The following is a 24,180-nucleotide window of genomic DNA, read 5'->3' on the forward strand; positions in this document are numbered from 1 at the left end:
ATTCTTCGTATATTTGATTTCACGATATTGTAAAATATTAGCGGCTTCTCCCGTCAAGAATCTTGATAAACGGACTTTACAATTAACATGGCACACGATAATCTTGATATTTTCATTATCTCAATTAGTCAATTTGTATTAGTCAATTAATAAACATTGCGTTTCAATTCGACGTTAATTAATTAAGCAAATTTATTTCATTAATTTTAATCAATGGATTTATTATCTATCGACAAATGTAAAGGTGATGCTAGAACAGGCGCAACAACTTACGCGGAAGTACGGTGATCGTATCAACGTGAAATTTGGGGCACGCGTCGAAATATGGTTCATTGATTTTACGTCAAAATGGTGATGATCACATAATTGCGTATCTATTTCGGATGATATGTTATTTACTTCGAGTGTCGCAATGCCGATTGGCAGGGTGCATTAAAGCGGACATCGATAATGTATCGCTTTTAAAATGATACCGATATGGTACCGATGTTACAAATTATTCCGCGCCGCAGTATCAAATTTGCGTTCATTAAATTATGTTAATTACTCGAATAACGACGGTATTTGGGATGCATGTGCATTTTTTGTCACGCACCTCTGACCAAATGCGCGAACCGAATTCCCCAACGATCTCTTAAAAACGTAATGGTACACGTATTTATGAACGCGCAAGGACTGTAATATGGGATGTGCCCCTCGATGATAAAACACGCGTTAACATCTAAAGCGTGATGTCATCATCACCGATGTATTGTCAGTGAATAAATATAAAAAATTTTACGTAGAATACCATGTACATATACACCCAGCACCGTTATCCTCGCGCAAATGCTTAACAATTAATAGTATCAATTAAACGCGGAAATTAACGTTAGAAAAATATATTGTGTTTGTCGGTACCTGAGCGTTTTGGCCGTGTGCAAGTTGGAAGTTTCGGCGATGTGACTCTGCAGGTATTGATTCAAATCCCCGTATTCGCCGTTTTCCAATACGATGCACATGGGATCGTCCTCGAGGCTGGCACCGAGTAGCCGCGCGACATTTCGATCGGCGAGTCGTACCAGTCTCTTTGCCTCCTGTTGAAATTCTATCCTGGAAAACACACGGAGAGGATCCGGAAGTAATATCTTTATTGGTGGTCGCGGTACCAAGGCCGTGGGTATTGAATACGGACGCGGGTATATACGCTGGAAGTAAATGCAGATATTCCGTTGCGGAATATCGCTCGCTTGTCTCTCGGAAGTTTTCGCCGTCTCTCGCGTGGAGGGAAGAAACGGGGGAAGAAAGCGATACTAAAGTGCCAAGGGTAAAAGAGAAACCTATCTTACGGGGGTTATAGCGCGAGTCACGAATAAGAATAAACCGCGAATAAGAACTGCGACTATTGTGCTACACACGTGAGTAAATTCCGGCGAATGCAAACGATGTAGAACATGATATATAAACCGCCACATCGAATGGTTTGTTGAATTCGATAAAAACTCGATTGACTGTATGAAAATTGAAACCGATATTTTTTGAGTTTTTTTAAATATAAAATCGTTTCCTCATATTATAAATTACCCCGTGAAAAATGATTGCAGCGATTAATGGGTAAATTTATTATTTTGTAGTTGAATAATCAATTTTATCTGACCGTAAAAAGTGACCATTTCATAGACACTTTGGCGCAAGATAATTTTATGATTATATCTGTGAAATTATTAAAGATTTGCATTTTTATTGACTTTCACGCATTTGCATAGGCAAGAGCACGCTTTTATTTAGAGAAGTAAACACGAATATATTTCGAATAAATGGCGACGTATTATAATATTGAGTTCCGTTGATGAGATACGCGCATTTGGTCGACCAGCAAAGCTTTATATTAATTTTTCATCATATTAATTTTTGAGAAACATTTTAAAAACCATCAGTATATATTTTCCGTAGAATTTTTGTCGCGCGTGCACGCGCGACAAAAATTACTTAGTTGAAAATGTCAACATGGAAAAATGAAATTCCTTTTTGCATTGAAAAATTCAATCGTCAGACGACGAGAATGTAATAGGATCAAAAAACGAAAATCTATCAGGCAGATTGGATTGATGGACTTTTTCGGGATGCTGTAGCCAACAGAAAGGAGAAACGTGGAAAAGAATAAAGACCAACCGAGAACGATCGCGCTCTAACATGAGTTGCATCCATTTCGCCCCGACAACATGGGTTTCGTGAGCTTTTCCCAGTTGGCAAAATGTGTTTTGTAGACAATGCCATCCGTGATCCTGTCTACGGGGATCATCCTTTCGCTACTGCGACGACAACGCGTCCGCGTCGTCGGGTCAGTGAATCCGGTGCGACGCGCTCCGCTGCCCGTTCCCATCTCTATCGGCCTATTCCGAGGGAAAATCACAATCGTCCGACAAACAAAACATTGTTATAACGGTATCGCGAATACGATAAAAGGATGTCTTTTATTGGCTGGTGTGTAGCGCCCAATGATTGAGCTGCGACAATCTTCGTTCATGCGTGGAATCTAGATTTTTCTAAAATGTTCCTTATATGAAAAAGAAATCCTCTTCGAGGTGTATCGGAAACGGTATCGTGTGCGATATTGCGCATTATGTGCAAAATTACATAATGACGCGTAATGCGAGGTATTACTCGCCGCAATTTTTATTTATTGTAATTTACATATTTATTAAAGAGCGCGTAGAAAATAATTATTTTCCTCATGCAATATTATCCAATTAAGCATATTGCGTAGTATCGTTCTGTAATCAGTGGTTACTGATTTTCAAATATTTCCACTGAAAAAGCCGTGGATGAAGCACGTACAGCGCATACGCGCTGATTCGTTAAGTAGGTCGTAATGGTGGATTTAGACGGGGACGGGGATTTCGAAAATTGCGAAACATAAATAACATTCAGGATAAACAAGATTATTGACGAATATATTTCATATTGCCGATCGCGCTAAATCGCGTGCAGAAAGCCCGCCCGCCCGTAGAAAGACGCTTTGAATATAGAATAGTATTTTATGTTTCCAATTTTCTAAAGGTGAGAGAGAGAGAGAGAGAGAGAACTCTCTCGCCGCGCTTTATGAAAAATTATATTGACGCGGACATGCGCGTGCGAGCACGGACGGAGTTATTCGATTACATGCCAATCATCGATCGCTTAAAGCCCTTCCGCATTATCCGGCCGCATCTACTTAATGCGCGTAGCGTGTCATTACATTCGGAATCACTTTGCGCCGCATTATTGAATTACGCCGTTAACGCGGCACTCTATAATCTATTGGAATAATTTTCTATCGTCGATGTATATACGTATAACTGGCTTTCGCTTTCCGTTTTTATTTGCTGTAGAGGAGCGATTACCTGCGCGAGAATCCAACCTTTGTATAAAATATATGTTTACTCACAAAAGTCGATGTGTGCCTCGATCCTTTTCATACGATAGAATGCAAATGCCAAGTGATTACATTTAATTAACGTGTCGATGTAATATTGTCAATAATTGCTGGAATTCAATCGACGCGAGGTCTCACGCTATCACATAACGTTGATATATTAAATATATTATTATCCGTTATCAAAATATTCATTAAATTATAAGGACAGTATATAGAAAAATGATAAAAGTTTTCATTATAAAGCAAATAATAAATCAAATTAAAAATTTTAGAACGTCACTTATCATTTGCGGACTACTGCTGTTTTTCGATTACTGAAAAGACGATTGTTCTCCTTAAAAAAAATCAAGTATTCAATATACCCACGACTTGCTCTTATATATCTTTGTATAAATTGAGAAAAATGTAAACACATAGTTCTTACCTAAGAGCGTCAGAAGATCCTGGCTTTAAGGATTTAACAATAACTAGATCGCTGGAGGTATTTCTGAAGACCTCGTCGTATCCGGGAAACCTGTCGACCTCGCAGAGGTGAACATCGCCGAAGCATCCGCAACCAAGATTTTCAACGATGTTGAGTTTTTCCCGTGGAAAATCAAGGACGCACTCAGGTATCTCCTCCTCTTCCTCCGTGAGCATATCCTCCGGACTGTAGCTAGTTACACTGCTAGAGGCTTTCGCGCTCGTTGGCGGTGGCGTACTCGGTGTCGGCGAAGGTGGCAGTGGTGGTAGAGGACTCTGCGATGATACACACACGCGAATTCAATTTAATGTCTTCTCGAATTAATACAGTGTAATATCAATATGTCATATGAATATGTCGAAGCAAATAGTTATGTGCGTAAATATTCGTATTTTTATCCACCACCGGATAGAAATTATTCGGAAAATATGAAAGAAGCATAATATTGCGATGAATATAAAATGGAATAAATATTTCTTCCTTTCCGATATGAAGGAAAATACTTCGATAAATATTGAAATAAAAGATAATATTGGGATTCATAATCGTGATATACCTTTTTTCAATACAATTTCGCTTCCCTCCCGGTAAATTAATCAAATCTGATAATATAATCAAACAGAAATACGCTCTCCCCCTTGTAGAACTACCGTAATCAATAACCACGCCCTTTACATTATCGCTCTATAATCTGTGTATGCCCACGAAAGATGTTTTCTTCGCGGTAGTTATGATTGATAGTGGCCCCGTTGTTTCCTCGTTTTTCGGTCATTAATCCTCATAATTCACAGGATGAAGTATTTTGCGTCGTGCATATTGTATAGAGAAAACACAACCCCGGTTGAAAACGAGATTAAGTCGGAGTCGATATGTACAATACGATGATATACACCATTAAAATACATTTTATGCAGCGCGTGATTATCGTGGTCAATGTTTCAGCACTGTGGAAAGATTATCAATAATATAGTGTTTCAAATAATTTACATAAAGAAAATAAATATTCGACACACTTGCGAGAGCAATATTTCGGGGGACAATTTCACGTTGCGCGGTAGCGGAAATATTACACGTATGTTTGAACTATCTTAGAGCGTAGAAAGCGTAGAAAATTGAAAAGTCAAGCGGTATAATATTCGAATTAACCTCGAGGGCAATTTACATAAGCCCCAGCAGTGGCCGGTTTCACAAGGTTGCCTCCCTTTCGGCGATCGTGACGGAGATCCGACGCCGTCACGAGACGGCGTTTGACACAGTTTCGCGTTCCGAAGTACCTACCTACCCCTCGCGTTAATGCTAGAGAGGAGGGCTTAATCGGCGCGGATCGCATGTCTACCGTACATTTTTGCGACTCACCTTACAGATCTCCGTACTGGCGTAATACTTTTCCGGCGGGGGCGGTATGGGCGGCGGGTTAGACGGATATTCTTGGACCGCCGGAATTGGCCTGGCAAGATTGATCGTCGAGTTAAGCAGGAGCGGAATAACCGGCTGCACCTCGTTGATCCCTGGTCCGAGGAGCGGCGAAGGAGAGAGCAAAGCGGAAGAAGAATCAAGAAATTCGACAAAGTTAAAAATATAATCACGGCTAGCCGTCGACGAGAGAGGAATTGCCGCCTGCAATGCTTTTTTTCCTCCCGTTCTCTCGCGCCGAGTTTTCCAAGTTTCGTGAGAGGATCGTTACCATTTTTTAACGAGACTCCGCGCGCAGCGCCGCGAACCTCCCAGCGTCATCCGCGACTGTGCGCAGCGAATCAAGTTCTTTCGGAAACTCGGAGGTAACGAGGTGGAGAAATGTCCCATTTCAATTTATTACACGATATTGCCATTATACGCTGGTCGTTTCGCGCTCAGGCACACGCCCGCGCACGATAATCGTGACATTTGTGGACTCGCGAAATTAGCGCGACCTGTCGATGTATCACGGCGCGCGCTGTCGTTTCCCGATAGTTAATTAATCAAAGACCTCTAGTCCTAATTCGATTAAACAAGGTCGCGCGACGCGACAAACAGTCTCTCTCTCTCTGCGGACTGCGGCTACTCCCGCTGTGTCCGGCAAGCTGTGCCAACTACGAGACGCAACGGAATAGTTTGTCGGACTATTCCAACTACGTCCGTGCGGCCACGGGCAAAACCAGGCGCAGAGATTCGAAACCTCGGCTTGACCGTCACTCCCGGGACAGCCCGTTAGAATTCCCGCGATAACACGAAACTATCCGTGTCGAGGCGAGGGGACGAAGTCATCGAATACAGAAGTGGAAACGTCTTTGGCGAAATTAGACGTAACCGGGATGCCAATCAACTTTTGTTGTTATCCCTGCTCGCGGAGATGGTAAATTAATTTTAGAATTTAGTGCGCGGCAAATTTTATCGACGAAATGGAAGAGGAAAGACGAGGAAGAGATAAAAACGTGTATATAAATTAAAAATAAACATAAAGATATTATAAAATATAACGAGAGAAAGAGAGAATGAAACATTTATTAACGAAATTGGTGAAGCAGATTTTAAAAGTTAACCAGCCGAGCGTCCGAAAGAACACTGGTTCGACACAAGTTCGACGATTGCCTTTTAAGGAACGCAATTGAACTTGCAACAATCAGAATTAAAAGAAGTCTTTAGGTACGTGCGTATTTGCGCGGTGCTTTACCTTAACGACCGTAATCCCGGCTAAAAGTGAACCGAACGGGCCGAGACTGTTAGACCGCGCGGGCGGAAATACTTAAGCGGCAAGCGCGTATGACTTTCAACATTGGTACCAACCGGTGTAATCCGTGACGGTTTTGTGTAATTGCGGCGTCGTCGTGCTGTAGGTGGCTGGTTGATACTGCGCCGGAAGCGGCGGGCAAATTGGTCCCTTGTCCTCGCCCTCCTCCGGCACGGAGACCTGCGGTCGAATATCGAGCGTTATCGTTAATGCACCTGACATTTATGCACACGCCGACCCGTGTACGTCGCGCGGCAAAAGCGATACACCATCGGTTATCCTCTCTTATTTGCCACCTCTCCCTCGCAGCTCCCTTGCTCATATTCTTCTCAGAATATTCATAACCGACGAAACGAGGAGACACAACGCGGGCCCCGAGGGAGTTGCCGCGCGTGTCTGGTTATTGTGCGCCGAAGCGACGAATACCCGTTAGCCTACTGACTTGTTATGTTATACCTATTGCCGATTGCGTAATTTTACTTTATGGTAGCGGCGCTTGGCGCACGCTACCGTAGACAGAATGTAAAAGGTAGCGCAAGGTTATTTTCGCCACCGATAAAAAGGATAATGCCGGAATGACTCCCTTGCCACTCGCGAAGTGTATAGTTCCATAAACTTGCGCCCTCTTTCCCCTCCCCAACGTCGTTAGCTTCGAGATAATTTGAATTTAAATACATATTACAGATACGGGTTTCCTTATCCTTCATTTCGTGTTAATTTTAAAAATCGTTAATATATTTTTTCTGTAAATAAAATGTTATCGCTCTCGTTTGCAATAAGTTAAATCCCCCCTCTCTCTAAACGTCGTTCGTTTCGAGATAATTTAAATTTAAATATTGCAGATACGAATTTCCTTATCCTTCAATTCGTGTTAATTCTAAAAATTGTTAATATATTTTCTCTGTAAATAAAATAATCGTTCTCGTTTGCAATAAGTTAAATTTATCTCGGGAAAGCATTATGTAAAACAGGTTATTAGTTTACAGATAAGAACAAAATCTCTTTCGTTCATAGCTCTGATATATGAATATATTAAATCTTTACATAAGGAATTCGGTTTTACGATCACGGCACGAGAACGGTTAAAGAGAGATTAAACGCAACGAAAACTTGCCGCATCTCAACGACTATCTAGCAGAAATCGCGACGGCATCGGTATTAACGGCAACGTATTCTCGACTTACGCCGTGGCGACTGGCGTAAGTTGCATTTACCTTTCTCCATTAACGGGATTCGTCATGGCAGTGCGCTTTCATCTAAAATGCGACGGTAAAACCGCGCGCGGGTACCCACCCGTAAAGCTCTTATCTTGCGTCACTTCCTCCCGACGCCTTTATCTCGGTTCGCAAACCTGGGCGAAGGTGCACGAGGGATGTCTGGACGATCGAGCCCGACATGCCACCTCAGGAAATTAGCAGTTTTATTATAACAAACAATTTACGGGTGTACCCCAGACATCGGCGGCGAGGGTGTTTACGCCGCGGTCTCTCCTCGTCACTTTTCTTCGCACGATAAGACAACTCGCGAGGGATCGTAGAGGGACATGACGGGTGCCGTATGTACGTTGCGCGTCTGTGTGAGTCGCGATATAATATCCATTGATTTTTGCGTTGCTCCAGGCTCCGTGGGTGTCGAGGCTGACTCGCCGAGGACGTAGGGGGTGGGTGTTAATTTCCGTTTAGGGAGCGTTAGAGGGTGCCAGACTGGTGAGATGCTGTGGCGCGGCCGTTAAGATAAGATAACCACTTAACCATCGGGATTCTACGCGAATCTCACTATACTCTCGCCCTCTTTTGCGCCGCCACGCTGGCGTATACACGCGCGCGCATATACATACGTACGTTGTTACACCATCCCCGCCGCCTTCTATCTTTCCTGATCGCTCGCGTTTCCAGCACGAGGGCTTGCTTCCCGCCATCGGTCTTAACCATCTAAACATCTCTTTCTCCATTAGGGCTATCTGAAGTCCTGTCGCGCGCTTCCCATACTCTTATGGCCGGGCATTTGAGGCGATGTTGACAACTCGTTTTCGTCGATCGGACGCCGAAACGGCGACGCGACGCTGCGATGGCGGTTTGGAAGTATTATTGTTGCCCGAGAGATAGTGATCCGGTTTATGGAACGGCCTTGCTTATCGTCGTGCAAATAGTCCGCGATTCGGATACACCGATGCGATTCTTGATGCAGTTAAAGGGATCAGTCTAAATGCAAAATCGTTGCTAAAATCGTGCTAATGAGGCAATTGATCTGGTGTTTAATTATATGGATTTGCCTTCTGAATACATGAATACATGAATACATGATTGTTGCAACGACTCTTGACATTAACGGGATAAAGTTTATTTTTGAATCGTCGGTCTAGCGTGAGATCTTGTTTGCACGTCACGCTTGCCCGATAAGAGAAAAGAGAGACGCGGCAGGCAACTATTAAGAATTTATTAATACACAAAGTTATGAAAGCCATGATTAACAAAGCTGGCGATATCTAGAACGGTCTGAAATAACTCGCTTATTTTTAACGATAGAAAATAACGTTCCAAAAATAAAGCAGCTTGGTATCGGACAATTTATTTATTGTTTTTCCCCCCATATTATTTAGTTTATAAACAAACACAAGAAAATAAATTTTATAAAGTTTGCGGCTGTAATATTTTTAAAAATACAAGCTATACGCGTATGTAATAGCGCAATGAAAATCTCTTTTCTCACAATCGTATCGTGATATATTAATAAGACCATTAAAGAGAGATTACGAGAAGAAGGTTAAGCCTCCGGAATTTGGAAAGATAGATTTTTACTGACTTTGCGATGAAGTGATTTCACAGAGTCACTTCATGCATTATTGACACGATCATAAGACGCGAAATACAGCGCCTTTTCCTTTCGCATTGTGATATAGATATATCAATCGGGCGTACAAAAGGATCTCCCCCCTCCCCACAGATCCATGTGTCCGTGATTCCTTTCGCAAATCCGGACACGTTCGATTGACCATACGATTTTATCAACGTATCAGTCGTCCGGCATCGTCCGACGTCGAAGAAGAGAGGGACTTGATATCCTTTCCTTTATAACTTTGGTATTCCGAACGGGATATCCGCCTGGCGAAATAAATTACGGGCGTTGCAGCGAGAGAGCTTACGTGCACACGGGATTTATCGAAGTGGCGTATTTGTTTAGAGATATTGCGTGTTTGCCCGCATACTAATCGCATATCGAGTTTAACCGCGATTACGAGATCGGCAAACGATAGCGTCGAATAATCTCTTAACAAGGCGGTTGAATTAAAGGTGCGTTTGAATTGAGTGGATTATTGTTAATTTATGTGTACCGATTCCCCTCAATTTCCCCCTTTTACGCGCACAACACGGAACCGTGAAATTTGATTTTAGAAGAAGAAAAACAACGCTTGCCTTATTCGTTTCATGATATCCGTGATCCACGCGACGCGAATACGCGAAAACGCAAAATTTTATTACGCAAAAAACGATGCGCAAAACAAAATGCTGGAAACTAAAATTTCCTGACGCGCGTAATGCATTTTACGTATTTATATTTATACGCAACGGTGCTCCACTATTTGCGCCACTTTTTTTACATTCGTTTGCGCGCGCCGTACTAATCTGAGAAAAATGTTAAACTTGTTAATGCAGCCGCCGGAAATACAAACAGTGGATGCGAGAGAGGGAGCGCGCTGGTGGGCGTTATAGAGACGGAGTAGACGAGAATCGAAATCGTGAAACGGGTTACCCGACAAATTCCGTGAAGTGCTAACGAAAAGATTCCGGGCACAAAACGATCCTCCATTAATTAGCACCGGAGTGCTTTTTGCCATTTTCATTACCATGAGTACATCTTCGCCTCGTTTCCGCAAAGGCTGCGCGACCCGTCCAAGCTGTTTGCACATTTCCCAACTTTGTCCAAAAGTGTCTTCCGCGCATTTCACTTGTTTCATGGGTTTTTTTTAATTAATTTTTCACGGCACTGACCCGCTTTTAATTAACGCATTCTCATAGTTTTTCTACTTTGGCATATCTTGTTGTTACAAAACGTCCCTTGGATACCGTTATAATTATTACATTCAAAGAGTTTTAGCATTTGAAATTTGCAGCGACGCTTTTCAAACTTCCAAACAAATTTATGACAAGTCTGAAGTGTCTACACAAGAGTGCCGTTTCTTGTTTCTTTTTTTTTTTTTGTTTGTTTAAATGTCGTCAGACTCTTCCAACAATTTAACAGATAATTATTCAAACTATGGAATCGTTGCAGTACGCATACGTACGTATATATATTCAACTCGCGGTTAGGGATTACAGCGCACGAAAATCAGAGAGTTTGTTGCTTTAAATTAAAATAATCTGTTTTCACTCGACTGTCTCTCGCACTCTCCCGCCTCTCTCTCCGAGCTAAACCTGGTAATCGCATTAGCACTTACTTTTGTATGGAGTCCTTCCTCCATAGCCCTGCCATGCTCTTTTCGCACGAATGCAGACACACGTGAACGCGCGCTCACAGAGCTGCATCACGCGGTGAGAGCTGCGTCACGTTCGATAATAATAAATTCTATGGATTGAATAAAATTACGCGCCGTATCTGTTATTGTTTGTCCGATATATTTCGCGCATAACGCATATGATTCACGCACATGCCCTTAAGGCAGTGTCGTAAACGGGTTATTTATTGCAAAGCACTGATATGTGGGTAATTCAACGTAAATTTGATTTGCTAATTGCTAAAAAATAGCCTGACCCGTAACACGTGGATGAACGTTTGCGTAAATTAAATAATCCTGCGCAATGAAATCTGGAACAAGAATTTGCTGCATCGTAAATTCTCGGATAAGAGAGGGGGAGAAAAAAAAGCACAACACTTCGCAGGGCTTTAAGCGATATACTATCCCACGGAGTTTTCCCTCCAACGTTTTAAAGCGGACCGATGGAGTTAAAGTGTCAAAAAAGACTGGAGTCCTCCATCATATTCGCTCGAAATGGGATCAGACAGATCGATATGGTGTGTCATCCGTGAAACAAAGTTTAGTTTTCATAGTCCATGATGCCCGACAGATTGTCGAGGTCTTGTGCTCTGTAAATTGTCTTCTTGACTACTCCGGCTAGTGGGAGGAGAGACCGGATCAGTTCTGCGACGAAATGAATGTGCGATCGCCTCAAAACTCAATGCTGACAAACGTATTGCGCGAAGAATGATGTCTACAAGCACAAAATCACTCGCGATCAATGCAAGAATGAGCTGCAGTGATTATAATAAGTTGTAGTCCGCAGTCATAGAGAGATTAATTAATTAGGCTATACTCTAGCTAGTTTATTTTTACGAACACATAAGAAAAATTTTACCATTGTTGGAGAAAAGTCTTTTTTTTATTAAAATTGAAATTTTTTTTATACTTCAGAAATTACGTTAAAGATAGGTCTAAAGATTCATAAACTCGAACAGTAAAAGTGACAATTTTTTCTTCATTAACATTTACGAGGAAAATACTCTGGGGTGTACACCCCACGCGACTGCTCATGTTTCAAATTTTGACGCGATCATTCGAGGGTTAAGACGATAATACGGTGTTTAGCCAACAAGAGGCAATGAATAATTATGACGCAGTAAATCGCTGTCTATTTAATTAATGACAAGTTCGCGAACAAACAGATCTCGAGGAAAAAAATATCGGTGTTCTCGATATGGTTCGAGCGGCTATATCGGCTCGACGTCACGCCGGATTGAATCAGGTGCGCGCGAGCGTAGTGAGGACAAGCGAAAACGTTGTTTCTCCCCGACCCGTATTGCTCGATAAATTGACAGCGGTTTCTACCTGGCAGACATAATCTGCCATTCTCTGGAGATCCGACGTGGGTCGCAGGTTGCACGAGGGGCAATAGGGTCATTTCGTGGAGAAGGGGGGAAAACGGGGGATGGTGGCTCGCGCAACTTCAAGACGGGACAAGTAGCAGGTGGCTAATGTCGGGAACGTGGAGCAGGGGGGAAAAGGAGGATTGGCGAAGATGGGCGAGGAAGAGAAGAAGGCGCGTTTGGAGTGTATATGACGCCGCTCAGCGGCGGGTGAACGACGAAGATAACGCACGTCTTTTCTCGACGACGGCGTCGCAATACGGCCATCCCGACGGCTCTTTTAATTAAGGAGTCAGCTCGACTACCCGTGCACTTCTTCGGCGGCTGGTAAAAAAAAAACTTAGCTGTGGAAGATATTGGGTTGTCGAAGAATACTTTGAGTGATGTATGGTAAAGGCGGCTAGGAGACTTCATGCGCGTCCACTCCCAGGCTTCGCCGGGGCAAATGAAAAATATTACATGAACGTGTTTTCGTGTTCTTTTTGGTTCCCTACATTTACAGACAGAATTGATCGAACGCGATTAATTAATTCCGCACCGCACATATTTGCTGAATAAATGAATATTATGTTTATTTCCGCGCGTATATTGCACAAATAGGATACAAATAATTATTTAAATTATTATTTTCAAACTGCAAACTCTCTCTGCTAATAATAGAGGACCAGTTTGGTAGCTTCTTGATTCCTAGAACTTTCTTTCGCCTCATTTATCATTATTAATAATGAGCCGAATGAAATATTCCGAGTGACTAATTAGTCACCTTGATAGCTAATGTCGCCATCGCCGAGTCTTCAATTTATTTCGATAGGTTGTTAGCGTCGTTATTAATTGTCGACTGTCGCTCCTGTATACGTTTCTCCAGTTGCCTCCGGTCCGTGCAAACAGTTAAGTTAGGAAAGCTTCAAGGGTTTGCAAGCTCAACTGTCTGGCACTCATTATTTCTCATCGTTCAGCAAGTCGTTAATTACTGTCTTCCCGCTATATCCCGCGAAAAAGGATGGGAGAGAGCGCCGGGGCTGTCCATTTCTACGAACGAACTTCACTTTGCTATTAATCCGGTTAGAACAACAGTGGCTTGGTAAACATACGCGAAGTTCTCAGAGTTCTTTCTTTTTCCTCCGTCAACCTCACTTTCTTCGCTCCGCTCACAATCCAAGTATTAACTTTTTGCGTAACACGCTCAATTCTCTTCTAACGTTTTATTCCTCATCCTTACTTTCTCGTCTCTCTCCACCAACGGCACTTTTATCTACAGAGATTACTCACTGCGGAATTCACTTCTTACCTTGTTACCCTGCACCTAACCATCACAAATCGTTGGTCTGATTTCGTACTTAGATAACAGCCGGCTAATCAAGTAATGAAAGCTACGTGTGTATTGGCTTCTTCCCTCGATTTTTCCATCTTCCCAGTTTTCCCCTTACAAACGTATCTCGATGTTATCTTGAAGAGGCAAGATTTGAGGCATTAACCGATTAATTAATTTTCCGCTATACAAAATAAATGCGATTTCAAGCGAGCGAGTCACCATTGTGCATGGTAAAGAGCTGGGTTTAACGTTATAGACCATACATCGTGAAAGTCGTGCAAACTGTCCACCGGCGCGGGCGCGAGGGTAGTAAACGCGCGACGTTAATAATTCTTGTTGTTCCATAGGACAGGAGTCGGAGCGGAATTTACGACAAAGTTAGACATTCCGCGTTAGAACGAGGTGCGAGACTGAAAACGTCTCTTTTGCCCGGAAAACGTTTCCAGCGGGTCCTCCTTCGCTACGATGGAATGCGACGTCAGAGAAAAATAGCCTTGTCCGCGCGTGCATCGCAAGATATTTCTCGTTATTTTTCTTATTCCTTCGAAGCATTGTGTATTGTAATGGGGGAAGAATTACGAGAATAATTATTAGGTGCATATAATTTGTCTATTGCCGCTAATCAAGCCGTTCACTAATTCTCTCTACGAGCTTTTTTTCAAACGTAATTTTCGTTATAACGCAGAGTAATGAACGCGTACAAATTCTACGGTTATGCGAAGCGCGCCGGATCATAAAAGGATTCGAGGATAAAAGCGCATAACGAACAATCTCGGAGCGTCCTTTTAATCGTCCTAGCACGATCTCGTTTGCGTCTCTCCGCCTTAAAGAAAATATTTGATCGCCGTGTTTTCTCCTTTAGTTGCGCGCGCGCGCGCTTGTACCTAAACCGACGTACGTAATAGGTAGGTATAAGCTGTTTTGCGCGATTGCTCAAAAGCGGCGTAAAGTGACCTGGAAGCATAGAGTAAATAGATGTGCCTGTTCGGTTTATTAGAACCAGAGAGGCAAGACTCCGGCATTAAATCAGGTCGAGAGTCAAGCAAAGAAAAATCGCGACCGGAGAACAAAATCGTCGTCATTTACCGAATTGTTTAGTATCGCGATAATACGCATCGCTGCGCAAAGGGCTATTTATTATGCTCGAATTTTTTATTACTCTCAATTTTCGTTCTCGTGTGCTTAATGATGCCTAATGATTGGCAAAATGCCTTGCACGTTGACTTGTATGGTAATATTTCACGATCTGTATAAACCAGAATTATATATAATTTTTTTTATATTAAAGGAAGATAGTTTTTTTCTTGTTATTATACATATATCTATCTATTGTTTCAAAATATCGATAAAACACTAATAAATTACATCTCAATGCGCTAGACAAAAAATGCCGTGTTACGAAGTCATCTCTCTTTGTCATGCAAATATTTGTATTTTACGTAAGAGAAAATAATTTCACTGGAATAAGATTAGAGGTTTATATGCATGTGGCTACATAGAGTACTATGACTTAATATTACGGCAATATACTTAATTATGCAGCAGTATATCTTTATAATAACCTTGAGATCACCCTGTTGATCATAGAAGTTTGACGGTGCAAGAGCAGCTTTGAGCCTACGGTTCCTATAGAAGATGAACATAATCGCCGCGAGCAGCATTACAATTACGGTCGTCAGGATGCCGATAACTAAACCGACGAACTGCCTCGATTCCGGTTCCTTGCTCTTATCTGGAACTGAGAAGGATGTATGTGTATATGGAGTGTGTCTACATAGTATATGTATGTATATTATATATATAAAACGACTGGGTGTGTATATGTAGTAAACAGAGATGCACCCGTCATGTTCGGGTGCGGGATACGGAGGAAATCGATTAGCTCAACGATTAACGGTTACACCGCAAGCTTAGTGATCTTGCATATTGTCACTGGCTTAGACTGTGCTCTAGAGATAATTTACATTAATTAATCGCGACATCGATCGTAATTCCTAAGGATTCGAAGTCAGTCTTTAACGTTTGAGTAATTATTTAATGAAATCTCTTTAGCTGTTTTCTTCTAACCGATTACTTTTAATTCATTTGACAATGAATGTAACTGATTCAATTAAATATGAAACTTTGCTTCGCCAGTAAATAATTAACAATAATGACTTTTATTCGACCAAACTGGCCACATTTATTAAATACAATTCGTCTCAACGTTTCGATTATTGGTTTTGGTCCTTCTCAAGTGTAAATCTACACGGAGAGAATTTTCTCTTAAAATTTACTCTGAAATCATGGTAGTTGTGGAACAACATGACCACCAAGAATTTTATGCGAGCTATTCTGATTAATATCCACCATAATAAAAAATGTCAATATCTATTACATTAAAATATAAAATATGTTTGATTAATTTTACTAAAATATATCTAAGAAATTTCAATAATTTTTCAAAATTTACCAATCTGCTTGGTAATTTTTATCACATTATTTGTAAAATGTTTTTTGTATATTTTAAAAATTCCTTGGTTGCCAAGTTGTCCCAAGTTTATAGTGAATTTAAGGGTAAAATAAAACAAAAAATTCTCTCCGTGTATAAATTACAAATTCAATAAGCAAAAGGCATGTAAACTGTAACTCAATTTGACAAAGTCAACTTAAGAATCAATATAATAAAAATTTTTTAAACTAATAAATACCCAAGTTATAAAATTAGTAATGTAGCCTTTTACTGATATCTCATCAGTCATAACATTGTGCTAAATTAAGTCATAAATCTAAAAGCTAAATTTAAGCTAGTTAGATCAAATGAGGAGATCACCGTGTAAGTATAAGTTCAAAGGCTTACATATGTTTTGTATGTCTTATAAATCGTAAAATAATCCGTATAATAGTAACACTGTCTCAAATTCAAATAGATGACATTAGCATTACACATCGTCATCATAGCTGGACGTCAAGAATCAAAACACCAAAAAATGTTTTTTATCAAGAAATATAATGGCATTATTAATTTAAAAAAAGGATTTGAATATACTATATATGAAAAAAAGCGCAGAAATGAAAAGAATCTCAGAACTTATATGTTAAAAATTAAAACATAAAAAGCACGTCAAAGCGATAGAATAATTCAAATGAGCAAATATTAACACAAGGTGTAAGTCGTTAAGTCATAAATATGCTACAAATATATAAAAACTGAAAAATAAAAACTATATAGACTTTATTACTTTATCATATAGAGCGTTCAAATCCTCGTATCTTTTTTAAATTGACGATGCCATTATAATTCTTAATAAAAAAACATTTCAGCAATCTCTCTCTCTAGTGTGCTTCTCTTATTTGCATAAAACTTTTGGTTTAGACCAATTAAACTCATGTTTATATGAAAGATGATGTTTGCTTACTACTGAGTGATTGCTTTCGCACTTTCTAATGTTGTTTTGAACTGAAATGTTCCTGTGAACTCGTGTCTCTAAATGTCTATATAGTTTGTTCTATATATGAAGTTACAGTTATCACAATTAATTTTATAAACTAATTCTGTAAACTGTTCTTGATATTTGATATCGGAAACGCATTAACAAGAAGAGGAATATGAGACAGAAGCTTATTTAATCGATATATCAATAATTTAATACTCACATAATTTTGCAAACAACAAAACCGCGATTTCTGTAATATATAGATTGTTATCAAAGTTATGTAAATATTAAATTATTTATATATAACGATTTTTATCAAGCAACGCTAGCTCCTCTTTCGTATTTTCTTCTTGTTAACGCGTTTTCATTATTATAATTATTATTAATTATTAATTATTAATTATTATTTTACAATATATTTAAAAGTAGTCCAAAATAAAACGTCTATGAGACCTCAAAGATATCATAAATCGGATCTTATAGACGTCACAATGATGTCTTTTTGATAGTTTTATAAGACGTCTTATAAAAGTATAAGTCGATTTTAGACGTCTTTAAGGCATCATAATGTTCTCTGGACAACGTTACTAATTTTATGACTTACAATTAGGTATTTATTAGTTTAAAACATTTTTAATGTATTGTTTCTTAGTCATTTACTTTGTCAAGTTGAGTTACAATTTACATACTTTTTGCTTATTAAATTTATGATTTATAGATTTACACTTGAGAGAAGGACCAAAACCAATGGTTGAACGATTGTTTTTAATAAATGTGGCCAGTTGGGTCGAGTAAAAATCATTATTGTAACTAATTCATCTCTTTTTTTATTCTCCTTTCTTTATTTTCTTGTCGTGACTCAATTTTGTCTCAACTTTTTTTGTCTCAATCACTAAATTTTTTAGTAATTTTTCAAAAAACGTAGCTTTTTATGATAAAAATAAAGTCTTCCATTTAAGGGGATCCTAAAGTGAAGGCTGAACTTCCTCGACGTCGATAATGTCAACATTTCTAAAGGCCGGTTTTCACACGCAATGATTAGTGGCGCCAACTGACTGGCATTCATTGGCGCCAGAACCGACTAGCAAACTCACAAGTATTTACACAGTGATTGGCGTATACTATGGAAAATATTTAACATTTATTAAACACACAGTAAATGACAACAACCATATAACCTCAAATTTTGAGGTTATATGCTTTGGCCAATAACCGCCAGTAAACGCCACATTACTAGCGCCAGTTTGTATCAAGTGTTTACACTTGCATTTTTACTGGCGTTAGTCGACTGGCGCGGATTCTGTTTTCTTGTCATATATCTATATCTGTCCTTGTCTAACGAGAGGCATCTGTCTTTGTTCGATTACTGCGCCATCTCTTGCCACACGCAATATTGCTTATCCTGTCAACCTGAATGTGCTTTTGCACATATAAAAGTTATATAAAATTCTCTTTTTTTCTAGGTTTTCAATCTTAGATCTAATTGCACGATATTGTTCTTAAATGTTGTCCCTAGGTCATGCCGGTCTAATTTTGTGGATATTTATCGTGGAATTTTTGTACAAAGCAATATTGTCGTCACGTATACCAAAAATTAACAAAAATATTAATTTTTTTTCGTTTTCGATATAAATTTGACCACCATGACCTAGATTTTGATGCGTACTTTAATTCTAGACAAGAATTTTGCATTTCTATAAAGTCAATTAAAAGATTAGTGCTAAGAAAAAAAGCCGGTATTACAGACGGCTTTAGGATCCCCTTAATCGAAAATAACCACACAGTCTCGCAGATGTCGTTTTGAAGCAAATGGAATATCGATAGTAACGGTAGTCATGCTGATAACAAAAGAATTTTCCAAATAATATTTCGACCGCTGCACGGTGCAGACAGCTGACCCGCGCTGATATACGCGATAGCGGATTCACTCGCCCACGACGCTTGATGCATCAAGCAACACGACCTATCACCGTAGATAATGCCGCCGAGGTAACCTCGCATAATGTACGATGGAACGATAATGATGATTGCGTTCATCACGAAGCTCGTAACTAGATCACGGTTGATCAGTGCCCGGCTGAACAAAAACAATATCCGCTGATGGCTTTCGTAGTCCACCGCAACAGCCTGATCATCGCTTGAGTATTTTATAAATCAATAAACGAACAGGAAAATAATCGAATAAGACACTTTTTTAGATATCGTGACATGATTGGCAAAATTGGTTTATATTCATAGTTTTAACATCATTAAATGGTATATGAAAATATTAAGTAAATAATATATACAATTTTTTGGAACGAATGACATTAAAGTTAGTCAATCAATTACCAATGGCAAGAAATGTTTATATTGATATTTCTTTACAAAAAAAAAAGAGTAATTCACGCATACAGAGATCGAAACTAAGCTATAAACTTTCTCTGATAAACTACAATAAATTCTTTTCTTTGTCTTTCCTGCAAACAAAAATATCAGAGAGTTTAATTTTCCGAATAAAAATATATCTGCGACAAAAAAATTTCATCTTGTTTCATGCTCTTTTTGAGTTTTCAACATTTCGGTCTCGTTTCTTTCGCAGACCAATTTCGGCGCAATGTTGCAGAGCATCGGTCGACAAGAAAGCATAATGTTATTCTTCCTAGTGTATCGTTTGTCCTCTTAGTTCGCAGATTATTACCCGCGTTGGCGCACATTTGTACCTTTCTGCGCGGTGTAATATGTAATGAGTGTTAGCTATACGTCGTGCTTTAAGCGAGAAAACATCGTCCCGCTTTCTTGCGCTTTACTTTGGGCGAATTTAACAAGCGGACACGCAAAGAGCAGTTCGAGCAGTGTACACAAATACAAACCTATGTTAAACGAGCACGCGAGCTTGAACCTGACAAGTTATGAAGAAATTGCAGCAATTCCGACATCGTCACTGTGTGATTGAAAAGTTTTCCGCTTATGCAGCGCGAGTCGCGGAACGTCAGTAGGAAGAAAATTTAAATTAGTTATTCGCTGTCCATCTTCGAGAATATCGAGTGTAATCAATTAGCATTAAAAGAGTTTCGTTAACGAAACTCGTGATCTTTTTAACGGCGTCTCGATACCGCGTCTCGACGTCTCAGAAGAGAAAGTTAAAGAATTAATCAGGTTAATTGCGCGGCTTTTGTGAGAATAAAAAAAAGTATCCTTCTATATTGATTAACAAACTCGACCAAAGGACAAAAGCGACCGCTCTTTTTCTTCCGTGACGTTTCTTTTGCAGGTAATCGAGGACGTCCCTGGGACTACTCAATGTACTTTTTCGCACAAGTCTGTCGATCTCAAGGGGTCTTCCAGCCCCATCGTCGCCGTTTTTCCATTAATTGCGGTGTAAGGCGACGTCGCATATAAGAAAGAAGATTCCTCTAAAGATGCAAGTATTTGCCTTTTCAATTTCATATAATTATAATTAAATTTGTGCTGTGAATCTAAGAGAAAACACGCAAATTAATTGCGCGGTAACGTATTTCAGATTTCTCAATAATATCTACTTTTATATTTTAAATATAAAGTTTGGCTGCGTTTATCTTCATTATTTAAACTTAATTTCAAATTTTTTAATCAAACTCTCAACTTCTAATAATATCATTAAAAAACTACGTCAATTTCGTATCCGTTCATGAAAAGTAGTTTTACGCTAAGTGCGTATCCTACAAAAAATTCAAATTAACATTTTTCTATGTTAATAAATCGTGTTAATGAATCTAGCGATTATCACGTAATGATCCATTTTTCCGACACACAATTCTTTCGCGATATATCGAGCTCATTGTTATAAAACATGACAAGGGGGGAAAAAAGCTCGGCTGAAAAGAGCGTCAATTACGCGGAAAATTATGAACGTAGCTTACCGGAGTAACAATAGAAAAATCGGACAGTAGACTTACAGGTGTTATCTTTGCTTTCCTCCTTATTAAAAGTAGCCTTCACTTCGTCTCTCTGCAGTGGACCCTCGTTATTTTGATAGGGGCTGCCGGTCGCCAGTACAATGGCGCTCTTGTTCTTCGCCTCCTCGTCCTCGGTATTGTTCCATTCGGAGATAACTGTGCATTCAGGATTAGAGCTAATGAAATCCACCGCCTATCAAGCTCGTATTAAATATTCGAGTGTGTGAAACGTCTATATGTGAGAAAAGCATTATCACACAGTGGGAAAAGCATTGTTGAAACTAATTGAATTAAATTAATAACTCGATAAATTCTATGCTGTAAAATCATCGACGATACACGACTAATCTATACCGTTGTTAAAAGCGAAATCAATCTCTGATGGCATCAGTAAAATCAGTCAAAAAGGAACGTGCGATGCTCGAAAATGAGTTAAATTTCGTGCGTCTTTTGACAATTTTATCGGATTGTACCAATGCCCTTTGTGGCCGTGGTACGGACACAGAATTTCATTTGTATGCGGGATAGTTTTCTACGACACATCGATCGTTTGAAAACGAACAAATATCACGACCAGAATTTAATTCGTGTCACACGCAGCTGGAATTTTCCCGTTAGGCAAACTGAAAATTAGTGCCGCGGCAATTTATCGACTAATGGACACCAGAAAATATTCCAATTTTCGAGCAGTTAGACGCGGTTCGTACGCGCAATTTATAAAAAGGAAAATTAATCGGAGTGGGCCGCGCGCGAGCGCTTGCTATCGGTGCTCTCGCTCTCTCGCGGCGCGACTCGCTCCGGCAGAAAACTCGATGCCGGTGCCAAAAAGAGGAACGGGTAAAGGGGGGAGAAGAAGGGGGTGCGATATATTTTCCTATCGATGTCGCAGCTCAACGAAGCATTTGTGCGACGTGAATACGAGTTATGTGGTATACAGGTGACGAGGAACATTGGTCGCCTCTGGGCGCCGCGCGCCGCGCCGGTCGGTCCAACTTATCGCTCGCAGTCGAGGACGGAGAGCACCGGAGTGCGGACGAATGATTAACGACGTACCCACTCCCGCGCGGTTGGCCCGGTGCAACGAAGCGACACCGAACTTCCGAAAGCTTGCATTACCAGAGACCGGCGGCTAAGTTCCCGTCTCGGATCGTTTGAGACGGATTAAAAGAAATATCGGTGATCGATATGCGGTCGCCCGTCGATGTTGGATTAAGCTAGTCATTGGGGTAAGTTGCCGTAACAGTTGCGTTTTGCCGGCTGCGGGACCGCGGAATCGATCTTCCCGATCGAATTTGATTTGAAAGACTATACCGGGAATACCGGTCTCACTCGGATGTTATATGAAATATATTGTCCGAGCTACAACTACATCGCGATGAGAAACGCGCTTTTAATTCCTAAAAAAATTCATGAACTTTTTCGTTCCTAAAAGTTATAGCGAACAGAAGAGTTTACAGTTTTAATCCTAACTGTTTGTGTTTGTACTTAAAGAACCTTTAAGACTCTCTTAAATAAGCTGTAGTGTAATCGTAGTCTTACAAATTCATAAATGTTTAATAAAGTTACTTGTTCTTATGTAATTCTGATTCAACGTAGATTCCCGATCGCGTTGAATCGCTATTGGTATCGTATTTATATCGTATTTTTCGTTCTGTGATATTTTCCGCGTACGGATTGTATAATTCTCTGATCTCCATGAGGACTCGAGTTATTTTCTATTCGAGCAAATAAAATTATTGTTTCCAGAAAAATGTCACATATATTTCGAACAATTAACAAGCAATACATTATTCTAGCTTGCATGCACAGAAAAAAAGAAGTGTTAAATCAAGTCGTCTTATATTCTTGTATATAAGCAAGAATCTATGATCTTCTTATGAGAATTTCAACTTTTTCTTCTTGATTAAACTATCTTCATTCAAACAAGTTTTCTTCATTTAACGCAATTTATATCTCATTTCAAGATGATAGATTCTTGCTTATGTACAAGAACATAAGTCTTGATTTAACACTTCTTTTTTTCTGTGTGAGGTTATAAAGAAGATATTCTCTTCGGGAAATATTAACAATATATATATTGTTACTCTATAAATTGACGCAGCACATATTAATAGAAATTTATATAGAAAAAATTATACGTAGTATGATTTAAGAAAGATAGGGTAACACACAATTTCATACAAACACTACAAACGACGTTCAAAATGAAATACGTGCAAGTTTTATGTGCCACTTGATACGGGCGACAAAGAAAATCACTCGCTTCAGCGTTACGCTGCCGAAGTTATCTTTCGTGAAAGGAAAGAACACAGCGCACTGAGAGAATGATTAACGACGGCTTCGCTCGTCTGGTTCGTGCAACATTCCGGCTTTTCGAGACAAAACTTTTTGAGAGTATATATTCGAATGTGTATATGTGTGTGTGTATACGTGTGCGGTAAGTAAGTTTCGTTTCCGGTCCGCGACCACGTGCTCTCATTCGCACAACGTGCCGTGGATACTTCTGCTTTTTGCTTTCCACGGTGCTTTAAAGTCGAGCGAACAACAACGTAGGACTAAACGATTTCAGAAACTTTAAATGTTTTCGCACTGTCTTTTGTTCGGGATACGATGCTATTGTCCGAGCAATTCCGACAGTAAATATATTTGTTATTGCGAAAAATATTTTCCCTTAACGCTGATATTACGTTTATTTTGTTATCTATAAAGAAAAGGAGTGAAATAATAGAAAAAGAATTTATTCTTGAATTATTAGGAGTAAAACTGTGTTTGTATATTAAACAGTAATAAAGTACATTTTAGTATCATGGTATTTCTTAAACACATCTCGTTATTTCTGTTTAATCGATATTTGTTTATACTAAAACTACTACTTTTTTATATCCTTGTTCTAAAGTAGTGAGATTCTCTACAAAATAAGTTTACCTTATATCAGTTTTATAGCAGTACGCGTGTGTTTACTTTGAAACTACACTACCGTCGGAATAATTTTTCTCTCCAAGCTCCGCGCGCCTGAGTTTCGGGACGATTTTCCTTCCTACCGTCTGCAGTATCACCGCGCGCTCATATCTTCGTCGAAAGTATGTCACTTAAAATTGGAAAATCGCGT

General features: G+C 39.7%; 1 protein-coding gene across 1 annotated transcript in view; it reads right to left on the reverse strand.

Moving 5' to 3' along the window:
* Positions 1-24,180, reverse strand: part of Ddr (discoidin domain-containing receptor 2) — a 204,455-nt gene that overhangs the window by 16,587 nt on the left and 163,688 nt on the right. The window contains exons 10-15 of the mRNA XM_071784893.1: positions 21,072-21,227; positions 15,301-15,476; positions 6,624-6,747; positions 5,217-5,368; positions 3,822-4,135; positions 901-1,092 (exon numbers count right to left, since the gene is read on the reverse strand). Coding sequence (XP_071640994.1) covers positions 901-1,092; positions 3,822-4,135; positions 5,217-5,368; positions 6,624-6,747; positions 15,301-15,476; positions 21,072-21,227 — 1,114 coding nt within the window. The remainder of the gene's footprint in view (positions 1-900; positions 1,093-3,821; positions 4,136-5,216; positions 5,369-6,623; positions 6,748-15,300; positions 15,477-21,071; positions 21,228-24,180) is intronic.

This window comes from Temnothorax longispinosus, chromosome 7 (genome assembly GCF_030848805.1).
Source record: "Temnothorax longispinosus isolate EJ_2023e chromosome 7, Tlon_JGU_v1, whole genome shotgun sequence".
NCBI lineage: Eukaryota > Metazoa > Arthropoda > Insecta > Hymenoptera > Formicidae > Temnothorax > Temnothorax longispinosus.